This window comes from Pseudorca crassidens, chromosome 16, assembly GCF_039906515.1.
Source record: "Pseudorca crassidens isolate mPseCra1 chromosome 16, mPseCra1.hap1, whole genome shotgun sequence".
Classification (NCBI taxonomy): domain Eukaryota; kingdom Metazoa; phylum Chordata; class Mammalia; order Artiodactyla; family Delphinidae; genus Pseudorca; species Pseudorca crassidens.
The window spans coordinates 36,638,501-36,661,272 of NC_090311.1; the positions used below are offsets into that span (position 1 = coordinate 36,638,501).

The window sequence follows — 22,772 nt, forward strand, 5'->3', positions numbered from 1 at the left end:
TATTTTCATATATATATCTAAAAGATAAGAACTCTTTAAAAAAACATAACCGTAATCTGTTATTTGTTAAAAACATTAACAACATATTATATCCAGTTGAGACAATAGTATTTTATGGTGCACAATTAGATGTAGAAATTCAGTTATCTAACCACAGTTAAGATTGTTACATCCTGTTTGTTGATAGATGAAAATCTGTTATCATGTTGCCCTGGAGGATTCCTTTGTTTGCCAGTACCTTTTATTGTTTGTTTATGATTAATTTTCAACCATTTCTTTATGGTCTGAGATTTTGAAACCTAATTCTTGTAATGAAATGGTCCTGTACCCCAAAATAGGTGCTTTGGGATCACCCCAAAATCACTGAACTAGAAGCGATTTTTATCTCCTACACAGTTTTTGTCTTGAGATTAAGAGATTAGGAACAGTCTTAAAAGAATTCCACACCCCTCCTTTCCTCTGAGTAATTAGAGTGGGAACAGGCAAGCTAGCACTCAGTTTGAAGATGAAGACAGTTAGGATGTAGGTCTGGACTCAGGCCTGGGAATCTGGAGGTGCTAGATTCAGGGTTGAACCAACAGAGGCATTGCTGAAATTTGTGAGATATTCGGGATTCTTCGCAGTCTCTCTACCTATGACCCTGTATTTCAAGTTAACCACAAAAGCAAAGAAAAAGATCTCCTGAATCTATCTAATATCACTCTTGTTTGTCAAGCATTCCTAGGGATCCAACCAGTTAAACATCAGTGAATTCTTATCTATATAACTGCTAGAACTGGTTTACTTTTGTCGGTTTTATGACTTTATCAGTTCTGTGAAAAAAGTGCTTCAAATGCATTTTATACACCCCTGCCTTCTTTGATGGAATAATGAGTGTCATTTAATATCTTCTAACAATCTAGGGACATTATTAATATCATTTTTTATGCTGAGTTATAAAAGTAATAGCGTACAAAGTGTTTGCGTTTGCTCTTTTGTTTTCCAGGCAATGGATGTTTGTTATACATCAGTTTTATACAGGACAGAACTTTTAGGGGATCCAAATATTTCATACAAAATTCTTCTTTAAAAATATTTTTGTCTATTTAAAAGCTGTAATTAAAAAGGTGGAGATCACCCAACTTAATGTTTGGCTAGTTTCCTTAACCTCTCTGAGCCTCAGTTTCATCATCTGTAAAATGAGCATAATAACAGTGCCTACCTCATTGGCTATGGGAATTAAATTAAATATTACATGTGAAGCTCCTAGCACAGCATCTGCCACATAGTAAACCCTTAATGTTAGTTGATACAAGGCTGCTGCATTTTTTTATAGACCCCGGAATAAGCTTCTTCTGAGTTCTTATCAGCAGACCATTGATTGGCAAGTGTGCAGCTCTGAAGTCTTTTTTGAAGTTTGGCCTGTGCATCTACGTCCACATAAACTTACACAAGCTAATACATCACTTCAGCACATGTTTACCACACTCGATTAAATTTTGGGCAAGGCTTAGGCATATTTGCTTTTAGCAAATGCTCTACCAAGTAAGTGGATAACCTGTCAAGTCCTGATTATGTTGTCTTAGAGTTTTAGCACTTTTTATAAGGTTCTGATGCTTTTTGTTTGATTTTTATGTTTATTACAAGCAAACTGAGGAATTGTTAGGTATTTTAGTATTCAGCTTTTTGTGAAATTTTTCCAGTAAATCTTTTCAAGCTACTGCATCAGTTTTGATTCAAGAAATCTCTGAGATTGTGAGGAAAGCTATTCAGAAAACCAGTTAGGATTTGCACCTGCTCTCTGCGAATCAAGCTTGTCTCCATATTGTGTAATCCAAACAAGGTACACAAATAAACTGGATGCTGAGTTTCCTGAAACTGCAGCTATCGTCCATAAATGACAGTTAACCAGCCTTTATGTTCATCGAAACAGCATCATTCTTATTGGTTAACTTTACACTAAATGTGTGATATGTTTTTAAAATAAACCAATTTAAATAAGATGTTGCTTTGATCTCTTTCAAATGTGAGGTCCAGAGTTAAAGTGTAAAAAATAAAGGTTCCAGTGCTAAAGAGTTTGAAAATCTCTCAGTGATAGAGAAGGGCAGTGTGCCCCCAGACTAAATGGTGCTAGAGAAATAAAATATTTTGAATACTCTTATATTTGTAAAGTTTTCATCTCTTTTCCCAATTAGATATTAAGTCTGGCTGTGCCTTTGACAAAAGTTGTTATAGTAAAAAAAAACAGTTGTTACTAATCACAGTGATCATCACTTCTGGCATCTTGGCAGCGATAACCCAGAAGGCAGCTGAGAACCTAGAGGGAAGCAAACACTCTTGAGCCACCAAAACTCACTGTTGGAAAGTAGATAAAGTTGGAGATGCTCATGCATTTTACACTTGGAGCACTTCCTGGGCTCTCTCGGAGTCTATTTACTCTTACCAAAGTCACAGCTTTACCAGACTTGATTTTCTGGTTTCTCTGCAATCATACATAGCAGGATCGGGATAGACATTGCGGTGCACCGACAGCAGCCAAGAAATTAACAGCATTAGCTTCTAAAAAGCAAGACACAGAAAGCTATAACAGAGACAGAAGAATACGCAAACCTAGCAGCCTGGGAAGCACACGTTTATGTGGTTCCTGAGGGCATCAATATATAGTGGTGTAGTACAGTAATTGATTCTTACATGACTCCAAGTCATCAGAAAGAGCTAAGATTTTCTTCTATTTTCTTTAAGAATGCGAGAAGGTGGGTTATGCATTTTAGGAAGATTTCCTTCAAAAACAATGTATAACTTGGCATTTATGTCTTAAAAGTCATTTATAAAAGGCAGGGATTGGGCCAGAGCTTTATATATGTTATAAAATCTGCTTTACTGAGATAGAATTCACCCACTTAAAGTGTACAGTTCAGTGTTTTTTAGTATATTCAGAGTGCAATCATCACCACAATTAAGTTTAGACTACATCATCACCCCCCAAAAAACCTTATTAGCAATCACTCCCCTTTCCCCCCATACCCGTAACTCCCAACCCTGGAAAACTACTAATCTTTTTGTCTCTATAGACTTGCCTGTTGTGGATATTTCATAGAAATGGAATCATATAATACCTGGTCTTTTGTGATTGACTCCTTTCACTTAGCATAGTGTTTTCAAGGCTCACCCATGTCTTAGTATGTATCAGTATGTCGTTCCTTTTTACTGCCAAATAATATTTCATGTTATTTATCCATGCATCAATTGATGGACATTTGTATTGTTTCCACTTTTTGGCTATTATGAGTAATACTGCTCTGATCACTCAGATACAAATTTTTGTGGGGCCGTATATTTTCATTTCTCCTAGGTATATACCTGAGGCTGAACTTGCTAGATCTTATACTAGCTTATGTCTAACCTCTTGCAGGACTGCCAGACTGTTTTCCAAAGTGACTGTACTATTTTGTATTCCAACCAGCAGTGTAGGAGGGTTCCAGTTTCTCCACATCCTCACCAACACTTGTTATTTTCCGTGCTTTAAATATAGTCATCCTAGTGTGCTTGAAGTAGTATCTCATTGTGGTTTTGATGTGCATTTCCCTAAAAGGTGTCTTACATCCCTCAAACACTAACATCCTTGTGATTTTGAAACTTTTTGTAGGTTAAAACTTTATATCCAGTTTAATTAGAAGGTTCTTGAATGGGGACTTCCCTGGAGGCACAGTGGTTAAGGATCCGCCTGCCAGTGCAGGGGACATGGGTTCGAGCCGTGGTCCGGGAAGATCCCACGTGACGCGGAGCAACTAAGCCAGTGCACCACAACTACTGAGCCTGCGCTCTAGAGCCCGCAAGCCACAACTACTGAGCCCACGTGCCACAATGACGGAAGCCCACATGCCTAGAGCCCATGCTCTGCAACAAGAGAAGCCACCACAATGAGAAGCCCACGCACTGCAACAAAGAGTAGCCCCCACTAGCTGCAACTAGAGCCCACGCGCAATAACGAGGACCCACCACAGCCAAAAATAAAATATAAACAAATAAATAAATTTATTTTTTAAAAAAATCCCAGGACTTTAAAAAAAAAAAAAAAAGAAGGTTCTTGAATGGCTAGGAATTGGTGTCAGGCTTTACTTTGTGACAGTTACTGTGCTCAGAAGGGAACCCTGCGAAGAGCTGCTGCCATTTGTAAATATTAAAGGATTGTTTTAATTAAGTAGTGTCTGGTACAACGGCAATGTGAATTTAACTCATAGCAGAGTTTTCACTCCTCTCCAGACTGTTTTTTTTTTAAACTTTTTATTTTATGTTGGAGTATAGTTGATTAACAGTGTTGTGTTAGTTTCAGGTTACAACAAAGTGACTCAGCCATATATATATATGTATCTATTCTTTTTCAAATTCTTTTCCCATTTAGGTTATTACAGAATTTTGAGCAGAGTACCCTGTGCTATACGGTAGGTCCTTGTTGGTTATCCATTTTAAATATAGCAGTGTGGACATGTCAATCCCAAACTCCCTAACTATCTCTCCCACCTCCCCTTCCCCCCTGGTAACCATAAATTCATTCTCTAAGTCTGTGAGTCCAGACTGTTCTTGATTAACGATCAGTCCTTGCAAACGAGAATGTAAGTGCCAGGGAAGCAGGTTCATTGCTGCGTCCTGACTCTGCCACAGTGGCTCCCACTGTCTATAGGAACAAAAAAGACAGAAAGCTAAACCTCTTGGTGGTTTAGCTAAACCAAGACAGAAAGCTAAACCTCTTGGTGGTTTATTCTGGGATTTGCTTAAGTAGGTAATGAGATTACCATCTTGAGCCTCAGTGTATGGCATTAGGTAGCTGGAAGAACCATTCCTGGGTGGATGCTGGGATCAGCTCTGGTGGCTGAAACACTCACACTGGTGATAGTCACACAGGTGCACTGTACTCAGGTCCCCATGGCATATCTCTGCATGGTCAAAACGGTGGAATGTTTTTAGTCCACGGACTGTATTTCTTATGAATAAGGCGGTGTAGTTAAAGGTGAGAACCATATGGAAGGTTGATACTCACCTTCCCTTGCCTCTAGACTGGGCGGGACAGGCAGCTTCTGGGTGAGAAATAGGGACGATGACCGTAACTGTCTGTAATTGTCTTTTCCTCACCCCCCACCCCTGCTCCCCCGCTTAACCTGAGAACATTGCTGTGGAATGGGAAACAAATTTCATCTGCCTCTCATTTTCCCTCCTTAAGACCTGGAACAGATTCAGGGCTTGACTGCAGGGGTGAGGGGGAGAAGATGAGCTCGGTGGTCTCTCTGCTCTGATTTCTCTCATAAGAAGCTGGCATAGAGAGGCTCTGGGACCTTGGGAAAGAAACTGCACCTCACTGAGCCTCTCAGGGACTTGAGGAAGAGACTCGAGGAAAAGTTTGTTTTAACCTCATGGCTTTGACATTTTGGGTCCCCTCATGTCTGCCTCCAACTTGGCCCTGCTAACTCCTGGCCCAGACCCAAGCTAAGAATACATTTACTGGTGCCACCAGAATGGCGCCCTGCAAGACCTTTTGTTCCTCCCAAATCTTAACCTACAAAAAAAAAGTGACATAGCTTTTATGTCGATGTATCTGTTTGTTCTTCTGATTTCATGTGGTTGTCTGTGCCATGGGTTGCAAATCAAAGAGTATCTGCCTGCCTGACCTAAATACATGAGTACTGTTGCCAGAGCGCTCTTCTTTGTGGAAGAATGCCTGGTTGCCTTTAAAATGGGAGTCACTGGGAGAGGTTGGCTCAAGATGGCAGAGGAGAAGGACATGTGCTCACTCCCTCTTGCAAGAGCACTGGAATTACAACTAACTACTGAACAATCATCAACAGGAAGACACTGGAACTCACCAAAAAGATACCCCACATCCAAAGACAAAGGAGAAGCCTCAATGAGGTGGTAGGACAGCCGCAATCACAATAAAATCAAATCTCATAACTGCTGGGTGGGTGACTCACAAACTGGCGAACAATTATACCACAGAAGTCCAATCACTGGAGTGAAGGTTCTGAGCCCCACGTCAGGTTTCCCAACCTGGAGGTCCAGCAATGGGAGGAGCAATTCCTAGAGAATCAGACTTTGAAGGCTAGTGGGACTTGATTGCAGGACTTCCAACAGGACTGGGGGAAACAGAGACTCCACTCTTGGAGGGCACACACAAAGTAGTGTGCACATCAGGACCCAGGGGAAGGAGCAGTGACTCCAGGGGAGACTGAACCAGACCTACTTGCTAGTGTTGGAGGGTCACTTGCAGAGATGAGGGTGTGTGTGGCTGTGGCTCACCTTGAGGACAAGGACACTGGCAGCAGAAGTTCTGGGAAGTACTGCTTGGTGTGAGCCCTCCTAGAGTCTGCCATTAGCCCCACCAAAGAGCCAGGTAGCCTCCAGTACTGGGTCGCCTCAGGCCAAACCACCAACAGGGAGGGAACCCAGCCCCACCCATCAGCAGACAAGTGGATTAAAGTTTTACTGAGCTCTGCCCACCACCAGTCCCTCCCGTCAGGAAGCTTGCACAAGCCTCTTAGATAGCCTCATCCACCAGAGGGCAGACGGCAGAAGCAAGAAGAACTACAGTTCTGCAGCCTGTGGAAAGAGAACCACATTCACAGAAAGATAGACAAAATGGGAAGGCAGAGGACTAGGTACCAGATGAAGGAACAAGATAAAACCCCACAAAAACAACTAAATAAACTGGAGATAGGCAACTTTCCAGAAAAAGAATTCAGAACAATGATAGTGAAGATGATCCAGGACCTCAGAAGAAGAATGGAGGCCAAGATCGAGAAGATGCAAGAAATGTTTAACAAAGACTTAGAAGAATTAAAGAAGCAACCACTAGAAGAATTAAAGAACAAACAAACAGAGATGAACAATGCAATAACTGAAATGAAGAATACACTAGAAGGAATCAATAGCAGAATAACTGAAGCAGAAGAACGGATAAGTGACCTGCAAGACAGAATGGTGGAAGTCACTGCTGCAGAACAGAATAAAGAAAAAAGAATGAAAAGAAATGAAGACAGCCTAAAAGACCTCTGAAACAACATTAAACGCAACAACATTCGCATTATAGGGGTCCCAGAAGAAGAAGAGAGAGAGAAAGGACCAGAGAAAATATTTGAAGAGATTATAGTGAAAAACTTCCCTAACGTGGGAAAGGAAATAGCCACCCAAGTCCAGGAAGTGCAGCGAGTCCCATACAGGATAAATCCAAGGAGAAACATGCCAAGACACATAGTAATCAAATTGGCAAAAATTAAAGACAAAGAAAAATTATTAAAAGCAACAAGGGAAAAATGACAAATAACATACAAGGGAACTCCCATAAGGTTAACAGCTGATTTCTCAGCAGAAACTCTACAAGCCAGAAGGGAGTGGCGCAATATATTTAAAGTAATGAAAGGGAAGAACCTACAACCAAGATTACTCTACGCAGCAAAGATCTCATTCAGATTCAACAGAAAAATCAAAAGCTTTACAGACAAGCAAAAACCAAGAGAATTCACCACCACCAAACCAGCTCTACAACAAATGCTAAAGGGACTTCTCTAAGTGGGAAACACAAGAGAAGAAAAAGACCTACAAAAACAAACGCAAAACAATTATGAAAATGGTAATAGGAACATACATGTTGATAATTACTTTAAACGTGAATGGATTAAATGCTCCAAGCAAAAGACACTGGCTCGCCGAATGGCTACAAAAACAAGACCCATATATATGCTGTCTAAAAGAGACCCACTTCAGACCTACGGACACAGACAGACTAAAAGTGAGGAGATGGAAGAAGATATTCTGTACAAATGGAAATCAAAAGAAAGCTGGAGTAGCAATACTCATATCAGATAAAATAGACTTTAAAATAAAGAATGTTACAAGAGACAAGGAAGGACACTACATAGTGATCAAGGGATCAATCCAAGAAGAAGATATAACGGTTATAAATATATATGCACCCAACATAGTAATACCTCAATGTGTAAGGCAAATGCTAACATCTATAAAAGAGGAAATCGGGCTTCCCTGGTGGTGCAGTGGTTGAGAGTCTGCCTGCCAATGCAGGGGACACGGGTTCGTGCCCCGGTCCGGGAGGATCCCACATGCCGCGGAGCAGCTGTGCCCGTGAGCCGTGGCCACTGAGCCTGCGCGTCCAGAGCCTGTGCTCCACAACGGGAGAGGCCACAGTGGTGAGAGGCCTGCATACCGCAAAAAAATAAATAAGTAAAAGAGGAAATTGACAGTAACACACTAATAGAAGGGGACTTTAACACCTTACTTACACCAGTGGACATATCATCCAGACAGAAAATTAAAGGAAACACAAGCTTTAAATCACACAATAGACCAGATAGATTTAATTGATATTTATACGACATTCCATCCAAAAACAGCAGATTACACTTTCTTCTCAAGTGCACATGGAACATTCTCCAGGATAGATCACATCTTGGGTCACAAATCAAACCTCAGTAAATTTAAGAAAATTGAAATCATATCAAGCATCTTTTCTGACCACAATGCTATGAGATTAGAAATCAGTTACAGGGAAAAAAATGTAAAAAACACAAACACATAGAGGCTAAACAATACGTTACTAAATAACCAAGAGATCACTGAAGAAATCAAGGAGGAAATTTTAAAAATTTTGATTATACTTGCTGGAGACAAATTATAACAAAAACATGATGATCCAAAACCTATGGGATGCAGCAAAAGCAATTCTAAGAGGGAAGTTTATACTAATACAATCCTACCTCAAGAAACAAGAAAAATCTCAAATAAGCAATCTAACCTTACACCTAAAGGAACTAGAGAAAGAAGAACAAATAAAACCCAAAGTTAATAGAAGGAAAGAAATCATAAAGATCAGAGCAGAAATAAATGAAATAGAAACAAAGAAAACGATAGCAAAGATCAACAAAACTAAAAGCTGGTTCTCTGAAAAGATAAACAAAATTGATAAACCTTTACCAGACTCATCAAGAAAAAGAGGGAGGGCTTCCCTGGTGGCGCAGTGGTTGAGAGTCTGCCTGCCGATGCAGGGAACACGGGTTCGTGCCCCGGTCCAGGAAGATCACACATGCCGCGGAGGGGCTGGGCCCGTGAGCCATGGCCACTGAACCTGCGCATCTGGAGCCTGTGCTCCGCAACGGGAGAGGCCCGCGTACCGCCAAAAAAAAAAAAAGAAAAAGAGGGAGAGGATGCAAATCAATAAAATTAGAAATGAAAATGGAGAAGTTACAGTGGACACCACAGAAATACAAAGCATCATAATAGACTACTACAAGCAACTCTATGCCAATAAAATGGACAACCTGGAAGAAATGGACAAATTCTTAGAAAGGTATAACCTTCCAAGACTGAACCAGGAAGAAATAGAAAATATGAACAGACCAGTCACAAGTCATGAAATTGAAACTGTGATTAAAAATCTTCCAATGAACAAAAGTCCAGGACCAGATAGCTTCACAGGTGAATTCTATCAAACATTTAGAGAAGAACTAACACTTACCCTTCTCAAACTGTTCCAAAAAATTTCAGAGGAAGGAACACTCCCAAACTCATTCTACGAGGCCACCGTCACCCTGATACCAAAACCAGACAAAGATACTACAAAAAAAGAAAATTACAGACCAATATCACTGATGAATATAGATGCAAAAATCCTCAACAAAATACTAGCACACAGAATCCCAACAACTCATTAAAAGGATCATACACCATGATCAAGTGGGTTTTATCCCAGGGATGCAAGGATTCTTCAGTATCACAGTGTGATACACCATATTAACAAACTGAAGAATAAAAACCATATGATCCTCTCAATAGATGCAGAAAAAGCTTTTGACAAAATTCAGCACCATTTATGATAAAAACTCTCCAGAATGTGGGCATAGAGGGAACCTACCGCAACATAATAAAGGCCATATACGACAAACCCACAGCAAACATCATTCTCAATGGTGAAAAACTGAAAGCATTTCCTCAAAGATGAGGAAAAAGACAAGGATGTTCACTCTCGCCACTATTATTCAACATAGTTTTGGAAGTCGTAACCACGGCAATCAGAGAAGAAAAAGAAAGAAAAGGAATACAAATTCGAAAAGAAGTAAAACTGTCACTGTTAGCAGGTGACATGATACTATACATAGAGAATCCTAAAGATGCCACCAGAAGACTACTAGAGCTAATCAATGAATTTGGTAAGGTTGCAGGATACAAAATTAATGCACAGAAATCTCTTGCATTCCTATACACTAACAACGAAGGATTAGAAAGAGAAATTAAGGAAACAATCCCATTCACCATTGCAACAAAAAGAATAAAGTACCCAGGAATAAACCTACCTAAGGAGGTAAAAGACCTGTACTCAGAAAATATAAAACACTGATGAAAGAAATCAAAGATGACACAAACAGATGGAGAGATATACCATGTTCTTGGATTGGAAGAATCAATATTGTGAAAATGACTATGCTACCCAAAGCAATCTACAAATTCAATGCAATCCCTATCAAATTACCAGTGACATTTTTTACGGAACTAGAACAAAGAAACTTAAAATTTCTATGGAGACACAAAACACACCAAATAGCCAAAGCAGTCTTGAGGGAAAAAAGTGGAGCTGAAGGAATCAGACTCCCTGACTTCAAAGCTACAGTAATCAAGACAGTATGGCATTGACACAAAAACAGAACTATAGATCAATGGAACAGGATAGAAAGCCCAGAGATAAACCCACGCACCCCTGGTCAACTAATCTATGATAAAGGAGGCAAGGATATACAATGGAGAAAAGACAGTCTCTTCATAAGTGGTGCTGGGAAAACTGGACAGCTACATATAAAAGAATGAAATTAGTCCCTAACACCATACACAAAAATAAACTCAAAATGAATTAAAGACCTAAATGTAAGACCAGACACTATAAAACTCTTAGAGGAAAACATAGGGAGAACACTCTTTGACATGAATCACAGCAAGATCCTTTTTGACCCACCTCCTAGAGTAAGGGAAATAAAAACAAAAATAAACAAATGGGACCTAATGAAACTTAGAAGTTTTTGCACAGCAAAGGAAAGTATAAACAAAACGAAAAGACAACCCTTAGAATGGGAGAAAATATTTGCCAACAGATCAACGGACAAAGGATTAATCTCCAAAATATATGAACAGCTCATGCAGCTCAATATTAAAAAAACAAACAACCCAATCCAAAAATGCGCAGAAGACCTAAATAGACATCTCTCCAGAGAAGACATACAGATGCCCAAGAGGCACGTGAAAAGCTGCTCAACATCACTAATTATTAGAGAAATGCAAACCAGAAGTACAATGAGATATCACCTCACACCGGTTAGAATGGGCATCATCAGAAAATCTACAAACACCAAAGCTGGAGAGGGTGTGAAGAAAAGGGAACCCTCTTGCACTGTTGGGAATGTAAATTGATACAGCCACTATGGAGAACAGTATGGAGGTTCCTTAAAAAACTAAAAATAGAACTACCATATGACCCAGCAATCCCACTCCTGGGCATATACCCAGAGAAAACCATAATTCAGAAAGACACCTGCACCCCAATGCTCATTGCAGCATTATTTACAATAGCCAGGACATGGAAGCAACCTAAATGCCCACTGACAGATGAATGGATAAAGAAGATGTGGCACAAATATATAATGGAATATTAGCCATAAAAAGTAACGAAATTGGGTCATTTGTAGAGACATGGATGGACTTAGAGACTATCATACAGAGTGAAGTAAGTCAGAAAGAGAAAAACAAATATCGTATGTTAACGCATATATGTGGAATCTAGAAAAATGGTACAGATTACAAGGCAGAAATAGAGACACAGATGTAGAAAACAAACGTATGGACCTCAAGTGGGGAAAGTGGGGGGAGAGGGTGGTGGGATGAATTGGGAGATTGGGATTGACATATATACACTAATATGTATAAAATAGGTAACTAATAAGAACCTGCTGCATAAAAAATAAATTAATTAAATTTTTTAAAAATGGGAGTCACTGGGAGAGAAGAGCACATGGATGAAATTTAGTTATATATGGAACATTTCTAGACCCATATCCGTGGGGTTTAGTCCCAGATGAATGATAACTGGAAACTTCAGAAGCTGTATTTAAGATGTGAAAATCACCTGTGGCACTCATGTTATAAACTGCCCAGAAATAATTTAATTAACAAGTGATAGGTTGTTCCCAAGTCCCTCCTGGGAATGGGGTGTCAGCTGGGTCATTACCGTGCATTGCCCTCAGCTGGCAGCCTGAGTTCCCTGGCAGTTAGGAGCAAAGGCAGCTCATTCAAACTCTGTCACTTTCAAATAGTGGTCCAGCTACTTAGAGCATTCATTGCGATTCAGCTAGAACTGTGGTTTTGAGCTTGACCTGTGAGAATTCCAGGGGCCCCTCTTTGAAAACATTTTCTCCAGTCCCACTGCTTTGGGCTCTCCAGGCAGTGGCCTAGGAATTTTTGTTTTGTTTTGTTTTTTAACGTTTTGGCCACACCTCACGGCATGTGGGATCTTATTTCCCCGACCAGGGATCAACCCACACCCACTGCAGTGGAAGTGCAGAGTCTTTTGGACCGCCAGGGAAGTCGCAGGGAGTGCCTTTGATGGTTTTTATGATGAGGCAAATTTGAGAAACATTGTGGTTGAATACAGCCAGTTTTAAAAAATAAAGATAATTAAAACATTTGACTTTAAAGTTTAGTTGCATAAAATACTAAAATGGAAGTTGCTTTCCAGAAATACAATTGTAAGCAAATCATAGAGATCCAGTTCAAATTACACACACAAAGTAAACTCTGGTCACGTATTGTCATTTCTAACCTGGGGTTGGGTGTCGAGCAGAATATAAACAGCTTAACTTTCATAGACCTCAGGCACTTGCCTTTGCAGGGCCCCTTGCTCCATAAAAAAGAAATAAAAATTGTATTTTACGACTCTTTTGATATAAAGATGCATGTGTTGATAAGATGTATTACAACATTTTCTTTGACCTGAAAATTCATATATTTTCTTCTGATTTTAAAAGAAATTGCAATATTTTCGTGATGGCTTAAAAATACTATAGGCACCGAGCCCATTGTGCCTAACAGTTAATTTGGGCCAGCATGGCAGAGGTGGTGAAATCCAGAAGTTAGTCCTGGAGGCTGATGTGATAATACTTCTACTTGTCTCGGGAGTTCTGAAAGGAATCCTCACTATCCTTTTGCTCTTACTCATGTGATACTATGATCAGCACTTTTGTTCCCACCTTTGTCTGGGTGAGAGGGAGAAAGTTGATGGGCATCTGAGGCTGTGTCAGTGGAAGAAGGGTTACTGTCACACGGGGGTATGTAGCCTTTCCCGTGGTGATCCATTCCCACAAACATACCTGTGCTTCCTTAACTGTGTTTTGAATTGCCAAGTTTAACATACAGGTTTTGCCTTGACAATAAGGGAGTAATTCAGGTCTTTTCCTACCTGAAGGAGCCCTGGTGATGTCAAGCATCTAACTGGCTAAAGGACTCTGCTCTTGGATGTCAGGCTTCCCCTGACATTCTTTTTTTTTTTTTTTTAAACTTTTTAAATTGAAGTATAGTTGCTGTACAATATTATATAAGTTGCAGGTGTACAATATAGTGATTCACAATTTTTAAAGGTTTTAGTCCATTTATAGTTATTACAAGATCTTGGGTATATTCCATGTGCTGTACAATATATCCTTGTAGCTTATTTTATACCTAATAGTTTGTACCTTTCACTTCCCTACCCCTGTCTTGCCCCTCTCCCCTTCCCTCTCCCCACTGGTAACCACTAGTTTGTCCTCTATATCTGTGAGTCTGTTTCTTTTTTGTTATATTCACTAGTTTGTTTTATTTTTTCGATTCCACTTATGATAGCATACAGTATTTGTCTTTCTCTGTTTTACTTATTTCACTAAGCATAATGCCCTCCAAGTCCATCCATGTTGTTGCAAATGGCAAAATTTAATTCTTTTTTTATGACTGAGTAGTACGCCATTGTATATACGTACCACATCTTTTTTATATTGCCATCTTGGATTTCGGTAACAGGCTTGAGATGGGCAGAATATTGCTTGAGACAGGAAGGAACTGTTGAGATGAGGAATGCAGGCATACTTTTTTTCATGGACAAGACCACAGATCTGCTCTCTGCTCACTGAAGTAAAATTAAAAGTTTTTTTTTTCTTTTGCCTCATTACAGAGAAGTTTTTGTTTGAGAATTCTAAAATAACTCTGATTATGAAGATTCAACATATTGACTGTAAAAAATTGAAAAACATCATATCAGCAAAGCCAGAAGAAGAAAAAAACCTTAATCCACTATACATAATGCCTGTTAACATTTTGGCCTGAAGTTTCTAGTCTTGTTTTCTGCGAACAATAGCTGTTTAATTTTTATACAAAATTGTAATCATACGAAATGTACCATTTAATCACCCACACTTTTCACCTAACAGTATATGATGAACATTCTCCTTACATCATTAATTGACATCCTACACAATGATTTTAATGGTGATGTATTGTTCCTTTGTGTTAGTGGATAATCATTTATTTAACCAGCCTTCTATTTTTGGACATTGAATTTCACATCCTCATTATTAGTAAAACTTTAATGATTTTTGTAAGATAAATTTTTAAATGCATGCATAGTTATTTCTTTAGGGTAAAGTGGAACTAATGTATCAAAGGGCATAGGAATCTGGAACTTTTTGATGCATATTTCCAAGTAGTGCAGAGGAAGGATTGCAACAGTTTATATTCCCATTAGTACTCTGTAAGCGCTTGTGTTCTTGTATCCTTGCCATGTGACTGAAATATAAACTAAAGAAATCTGGTATGCATTAATTTGAAAGAAACCATGATTCAGGTTTCTTTGCATAAGAGTATTTAATGTTTAGCAGATTGCTCTGTGTGCAGTAATTATGGGTTTCTTCACAATGTTATGAAAACCCTTTTATTAAATTTTACATTTGCCATTTTCTTCAAGGTCCTTAAATAGTTCTTAGGGTCTCAACTGTTATGTTTTATGCTGTTAAAAGTACGGTTTTGGAGAACTTTGTGTGTGTGTATTTAGGATGATAGAATATGAGAACCAGACAGAACTTTAGTTAGTTGGGTTAGTCTACCTCCATCTTACAGATTAGTAAATGGCTCAAGAAAGAAACTTGCCCACAATCATTCTATCTCTTGCAAGTGACAGACAACTCAGACTAGTGGAGCGAAATGGGGAATTTGTTGCTCACGAAACTAAGAATAGGTTCTGTTACCTACTGTGACTGACCTTGGGTAATTCCTTGATCTTTCTAAACCTTGATTTTCTTATCTGTAAACAGGGTGTTGAACTCCACCAAAGGTCCCTTCTACCTCTTAAAGTTCAATGTTTCTATGAATATATTAGCAAAGAATTTCATTATACTATCAACCAAATTTAGACATAGTGAAGGGAAGGCTAGCACTCAGGAAATTTTTAAAGAAATACAGTTTGTATTACACACTTGGATCTAAGTTAAAGTTGTTGTGGTTGTTTTTTTTTTTTTTTTAAAGATGTGTCTTTTCTTTTTAATTAATTAATTTATTTTTGGATGCGTTGGGTCTTCATTTCTGTGCGAGGGCTCTCTCTAGTTGCGGCAAGCGGGGGCCACTCTTCATCGCGGTGCGCAGGCCTCTCACTATCGCGGCCTCTCCTGTCGCGGAGCACAGGCTCCAGACACGCAGGCTCAGTAGTTGTGGCTCACGGGCCCAGTTGCTTCGCGGCATGTGGGATCTTCCCGGACCAGGGCTCGAACCCGTGTCCCCTGTGTCGGCAGGCAGATTCTCAACCACTGCGCCACCAGGGAAGCCCTGTTGTGGTTGTTTTTAACTTGCAGAGGTCCTTAGGCAACTTGAACATAGTCAGTATTCACATAGTGTAAAAATATCTCCAAAGCGCTTGAAAAGTCTCTTTTATCTGTTGATCACACATCATCTTCAAACATCTTTTCCACCTGTTTATTAGTTTGCTTAACAAACCTATTAACAAATAGTGGGGCAAGAAATGCAGTCCTTTTGCTCCCTGTTCACAACTATTATAACAAATTTCAAGTTGGTGAACCTAGGGAAAACTGCCCATGACAGCAGCAGGTTGCTGAGTCAGACCCGTGCACAGAGGAGCTAATCTTGAGCACTGGGCACCTACTTTACGCACAGGAAGACATACCGATGGTAGGGAAACTTGCTGCACTAGGAACCCTAAAGCTCTGTGGCTGGTTGTTTGAGAGGAGGTAGATTTTCTCATGTCAGGCCCCCTTAGCTCTTTAAGATTGTTTCCTTGACTGGTAGGAAACCTTTTCTCTCTGTTTGTGTGTGGTTGTTTTGTTTTTGATTTTGGTTTTGGTTTTTTCTCACTTTACTCATTTATGCTATTTGGAATTCACTGTGTAACCCTTGAAATTTACTGCAAGAAGCATAAGTGTCCCTCATTGTGAAGCAATTATACTCCGGTAAAGATGTTATATATATTTAAGTGCCCCTCAGAGACTATTCTAGTGTTCTGAAAAGGTCTTTAAGAAACAGGCTTTGTCTTAAAGCCATTGACTACCAATAAAATTTTTAAATATTTTCACCACACTATGTAGAATACAGGTTTATTTCAGGGTTTTAACTACTATCAGATTGCCAATTCAGGTTTGTGTTTCCAGAAATTTTTACACAAATAAATGCAACAGAGCCTATGTACGCTTTTATTAACACTCAGCTACCACATGTTTATCAGCGATACTGGCAGTCCCTGGATCTGGTTCTGCAGGAGAGGGAAGGCTCCAGGGAAAAAAACAGCCAAAGATTTTGATGGAAAGTATACTAGTCAGGACAGGCAAGATCATCCTGTGGGAACAACCTCCAAATCTCAGTACCTTAAAACAACAAAGGTTTATTTCTCCTTCGCACTGTAAGTTCATTGATGGGCAGCTGGGGTTCCAATATGGCTCATCTTGACTCTGCATCCTGGCTGATGGAGCAATCATTATCTTTAATTTTGGTGGTCACGGTAACAGAGAAAGAGTTCTGCAAGGTCTGACACAAGCCGTAAGTGCTGTCGCCTGAAAGTGACACACACCATTTCCATTCCTAACTCACTGTCCAGATGAAACACATTGCCCGGCTCCATTCAGAAATGGCCAGGAACTGTAGTCTGACCCCATGGGCCAGGAAGCAAGGGAAGCAGCAGCCCTAATGACAACCACAGTTTGCTCTTCTGATTACCAGATATTTGGCTCGCTGCCCCTCCTGCAGGTGAAACACTCATCCCCTCCCCAAAGGAGAGAACCCTGCAGTCCCACCCAGTCACAGCATCTGGATGATGCAGTTGGCACTAAATTAGGGGGTCACTTTGACATCAACTCTGGATGTGAGTCCTCTTGATCTACAGACTTCTGAACTAAAAAAGGCATCTGGGTTTAAAAGGGAGGAGTAAAGGGTGAATGCAGACGTTCTGTATCTAGAACGAGCATCACTTCTGGCAAACACAGAACAGGCCCTTAGTGGTTCAGCTGAATTTATCAAAGCATCTGCATACCCTGGATTAAAGAAAACGTGAGTCAAGGATTGTCTCCATCCACAGCTCGTATACGGGAAGTGTAGTTTAGGTAGACCTTGATATCAGAAAGATAAATAAAACTGAACATTTAAAATATGACAGTGTCCTATAAAAGCATTAAAATGTGAATAGAAGAGCATTTAATTTTTCATGAAGGTAAGAAATGAATATAGGTAAGTGAAAGCAATTTCTATTGCCATTCAAACTATAGTTTTCCAATCCTTGCTCCCTTTTACCTTAACCCAAACTGCTGATATGACATTTAACTGAATTTCCAAAACTCTACACTTTCCCCCCCCCTGTTTTGCTGAGTTGCTAACAAAAGCTTTGAAATGGCTCAAAACTGCGCAGGAGGTGAAGCAGGAAGAAGAAACTGGAATTGTAAATAACTTATAAAATGCTTAGCTGTCCCCTGATGCATTTTAAAAAGTGAGACCTCTTTTCAGTTTCCTGTACTTAACAATATCCAACCAAATAAAGGCCATGTAGGGGCTTTTCTGGGTTACACACAACTTATTCTGTCCATTCTGTGCTAAGGTGTCTCCTATTTTCCATTATCACTGAATTCTTATTTTTTTACTTCTTTATATACTGCAAGTTCTAAGTATAGAATTTTCTCATCCTCTCCCCTGATTTCTAACCTCTACCTATAAAACCTGCTTATCCTGCCACCCTCTGACAATATTAACAACCTGAAGGGGTGGCCCTCTGTACCGTCCTGTGGGCTCATAAAATCATAAACACTTAAGGTTCTTCTTTCCACCTGCCTGCCTGCTGTCCTTCATCCCTCCCTTCCTCCTTTCTTTCCTCCCTCCCTCCCCTACTTTTTTTTCAAACCAGAAGGGGTTAATAAATTATTTACACTTCTTGGTATCTCTTGCTTTTCTCATTAACAGAAGATTGGGGGTGTATCCCTCTAGGCAGTTAGTATAGATCTCATTCATTCTTTTTAATGTCTGCCTAATATTCCATGGTTTGGAAGTCATGCTTTATTGAAGTTTCTCTGTTAAAGGGTATGCACATTGTTTCCAATTTGTTTTGATCTTGCTTTTTTGTTTTTCTTAAATTTGGTCACTGTAAGGGGTGCAGTGAACTTCCTTATAGCCGTCCTCAAATACTGGTCCTTTTTCTAATATGGTCCAAGAGAGGGATTAACTGCATTTAAAATGTATGTGTACTTTTAATTTTAATAGATGTTGCTAGATGTTTAATAGATGTTGTTGTCTTTCAAAAATAGTTATCCTAGCAATGTTCCAGAATACCCTTCCCCCATCCCATCCACTAGTACGTCTTTCCTACTTTGATGAGAATGGATTACACCTGCAACCCCAATTGCATAGCCTGGGCACCTGTTGATGTACTATAGCGTATTTCAGTGGGGTTTAAAACTAGGGCTCTGGATGGCCTGTGTGATTAGGGGTAGTTGCGATTTTTTGTGTGTGTTTCTTTAAAAATCCATGGAAAGTTTATGGAAGGGAGGGAACTGGAGGCCATTCTTAGGCAGTCCACTCCTTTCACAGATAAGGAAATTGAGATCCAGGGAGATGGAGGGAGTTAATGTGAGCTAGTTACTGGCTGCTGCTTCTGGGAAGCAATTGGTCTGAATTCTAGATCAAGGATTTACCTACTACCTACACTGTGGGCCATGCTGACAGTAATTTTTAGAGAATGGACCAAGAAATGTCATCTGTGAGATAGGGATAAACTGTTTCCAGTTTTCTATTCTCTCCTGCTAGGCTGGATAAGCAAGCTTCCCACCCTACACTGGGCTGTGTGGGATTTGCTTTGCAAACTTCTGCAAAGATAATAGGACATTTGTTAAATTGGTCTTGTCAGTGGCATTTGCTGCTCTTACTCTTTTTGGGAGTTTGAGGTTTTATTTTTCTATACCATTAGAGTTACTGCTTACTAAGTGTGGAGCAGCTGGCTTGGATCACAGCTAAAATGACAACAGGGAAGCACAGGAGAGAAGATTCTGTTCAGGAATTGCTTCCTCCTATGTACTCCTTCCTCCTCCCTCCCCAGTGTGCCCATGAAGAGAGCTTAATAGTGGGGCTGCCTAGAAAAAAGAAGCCCTCTAGGTCCCAGGCATGTTCCTGGCAATGTAATCTCTAGGTGTAATGTGCACAGTTTGACCAGGGCTCAAATGGATGTTCTCTAGGGCTGAATAAAATAAGCTTTTTGAAAGAAGCCACTTTTACTTCTTGAGTCTTTAGACTCAGTTTTAATAGAAGTTTCAGCTTTAGCCCATGGAGTCTGCTGAGGAAGGTGAAAAGGGAGACTCCAAATATTGGATTCCCACTTGGGTTTGCCCTGTGTTCATTACAGAACATATGACAGCCCAGCGTTAACTTTCCAGGTTGCCTCTAAATAAAGTCAGCCTGTTCAGGGAGCTCAGCCCGTTCTCTTAATAACAATAAAAATAATTACGATGGAAATTCATTTTGTCATAGATAAGCCTCTCCAGCAGATTAAAATATAAATATATATTTATATATAAAAATACAACACAGGGCTTCCCTGGGGGCGCAGTGGTTGAGAGTCCGCCTGCCGATGCAGGGAACATGGGTTCGTGCCCCGGTCCGGGAAGATCCCACATGCCGCGGAGCATGCGCGTCCAGAGCCTGTGCTCCGCAACGGGAGAGGCCACAACAGTGAGAGGCCCGCGTACCGCAAAATATATGTATATAACACAAAACATGCCTTTGTGTTGCAGACCTGGTCAGGAGCTATGCTATTTGTGGGCTTGACTCTCAGTGGTCATGGTTCTTGTGGCTTAGCTGTTTGCAAGCCTGCAAGTTGGAACCTCTGGGGAATGTAAAAAAAAAAAAAAAAAAGCTCGTGCCTAGATCCTCCCTCAGAATTAAATCAGAATCTGTGGCAGAGGACACATGGGTGAGGTGAGGACTTCTGGGCGGGCCATTTGAGGTGGAGAGAGTTTCTCTCCTTAATAAAGAAAGAAATGAGTTGTAGCTCAAGCTGTTCTTTTGAGAATCCTGTCGCCATAGGGATCATCATGTGTGCCCCTCAGCTCTCACAGCCCACTCTCTCTCCTTTCTCCTTCCTATTTATTCTGTAGATTAAAGCAGTGGAGTCATGTCATATAAAGTCAGCACGTGAAGGCAAAAATTGAATGCTGTAAAAATGATCATCGAAGAATGAGCTAGGAAGACACGGTGAGGCGTAGAGGTCAACGTACCATCTCTTGGTACACTTAGCATAGCCAGCGTTTCCTCTGGCATCAGAACAGATCACTGTTTTCTTTGGCTGAGATTCTGATAAAATAGCATTTGGGAGCCAGAGTGTATGCAAAATATGTATCTTTAAGTATGGGAGTTAACTCTATTTGGTGAGTTTCTGGAGCCCTGAGAACCACGTGGCAATTGAGACTGGCTTAGGGAATCTTATTCTCATCTCATATTCAATTCCGAGGCCGATTCTGAATGAAATGTAGGCAGAATCATGGACACCATTTAAAGTGTGAATTTCTCCTCGCCTGTCTCCTTTAGGCACCTAGAGTTGAATTCAGGTAAACTGCATGGTAAATGCAGCTATAGATGCAACACCACTGCATTTCATTATTGACTATTCAAAGACGGCCCATTTCTTTGTCCAGAATTCAAGGGCACTCTGTCTTTCTGTCCGCTAGCGTTCCCGTGGTTCGGCATGGATATCGGTGGGACGCTGGTTAAATTGGTCTACTTTGAACCGAAGGATATTACAGCTGAAGAGGAACAAGAGGAAGTGGAGAACCTGAAGAGCATCAGGAAGTATTTGACTTCGAACACGGCTTACGGGAAAACCGGGATCCGAGACGTTCACCTGGAACTGAAAAACTTGACCATGTGTGGGCGGAAGGGGAACCTGCATTTCATCCGCTTTCCCAGCTGCGCGATGCACAGGTTCATCCAGATGGGCAGCGAGAAGAACTTCTCCAGCCTCCACACCACTCTCTGTGCCACGGGAGGCGGGGCTTTTAAGTTCGAAGAGGACTTCAGAACGGTAGGTCCGCTTTACCCCCCTGCAAACAACAAAACCACCTCTTAGAGAAAGAAAGAAAACCTCTCCCATGGCCATGATCATGGCATCTCTTACGGAAGAACCTGACCACTAGGCTTGGGACTTTGGACAAGCTTACTTCACCCCTCTGTGCCTCAGTTTCCTCATCTATAGGAGAGTAAAAATAGTTTCTGCCTCATAGGGTTGTTACATGAAGGATTGAATGAGATAACATGTACCCAGCACTTAGTGCTCAATACCTATTGGCCGTCCTCATCATTTTTGTTACAATTACTTCTGCACAATATGCCAAAGACAAGGTGATGTAAATCCCCTTCTGAAGTATTTTAGTTTTCCAGACTCTTATGTTTCATGAAAACCATAATCGTTGTGCCAGTTTCATAGATACATAGACTGAGGCCTGCAGGAAAGGCTTTCTATGCATCTTACTAAAAATGATTACTTCTTTCTACCCGTTTGCTCTGTATCATTTGTGTTTTATGAATGTCCTTCAGAAGTTTTGCTCACAAACAAAAATGAAATCTTTGACGTTATTCGGAGGTGAATTGCTTTATTGGTGAACGTGATTTAGCGAGTATGGCTCTGCATAATAAGAATAATACTATATCCTGACTGGCAGTGTTGCTTCTTTAGACTTGACAAAGTTGGCTAAGTGGAAGAGATGGATGGGTGACCTGGAGTCCTAACTTTCTCTTTGTTAAGCAATCCCTAACACCTATGTGTTCCAATTTCCCCATTTCTACAGTCAAGATAATCTCTATACTGTCTAGCTTCATCTCACAGGGAATAAAATGAGAAGAAAGAGAAACAATAGATAGAGAAAATAAAGAAAATTCAATTCACAGTAGTGATTGAACATAGGAGAAGGAAGGGTTGGAAGATGTGGGGATTAGTCTCGCCAGAAAGTTTATCATTCATGAATAAAATAATAAATCAATGCATTATTCATGGTACTTAATAAAGCTATAATTGCAAATTTTCTTTGCATCATCAAAAGTAACATCATTTATCTCATTGATAAGTGGTTTCTACAAGAGCTGGCAATAGAGCCCTAGAGCATTATATTAAGTCAGATTGATTATATTCAGGTTTTGGCTTTTCCTCCTGTGTCCCCTCGCCCTCGCCAGCAGGATCTGACACTGCCACTTACTTA

General features: G+C 40.2%; 1 protein-coding gene across 12 annotated transcripts in view; it reads left to right on the top strand.

The window, feature by feature from the left end:
- The window catches only part of PANK1 (pantothenate kinase 1), a 111,569-nt gene that overhangs the window by 62,280 nt on the left and 26,517 nt on the right, over nt 1-22,772 (top strand). For 7 of the 12 annotated variants that reach the window (XM_067710053.1, XM_067710051.1, XM_067710052.1 and 4 more), the window contains one exon: nt 21,249-21,601. The exons of the other annotated variants lie outside the window; for them this stretch is intronic. In XM_067710053.1, the coding sequence (XP_067566154.1) occupies nt 21,266-21,601 (336 nt within the window). In that variant the 5' untranslated portion in view covers nt 21,249-21,265. The remainder of the gene's footprint in view (nt 1-21,248; nt 21,602-22,772) is intronic. 12 annotated transcript variants of the gene reach the window in all.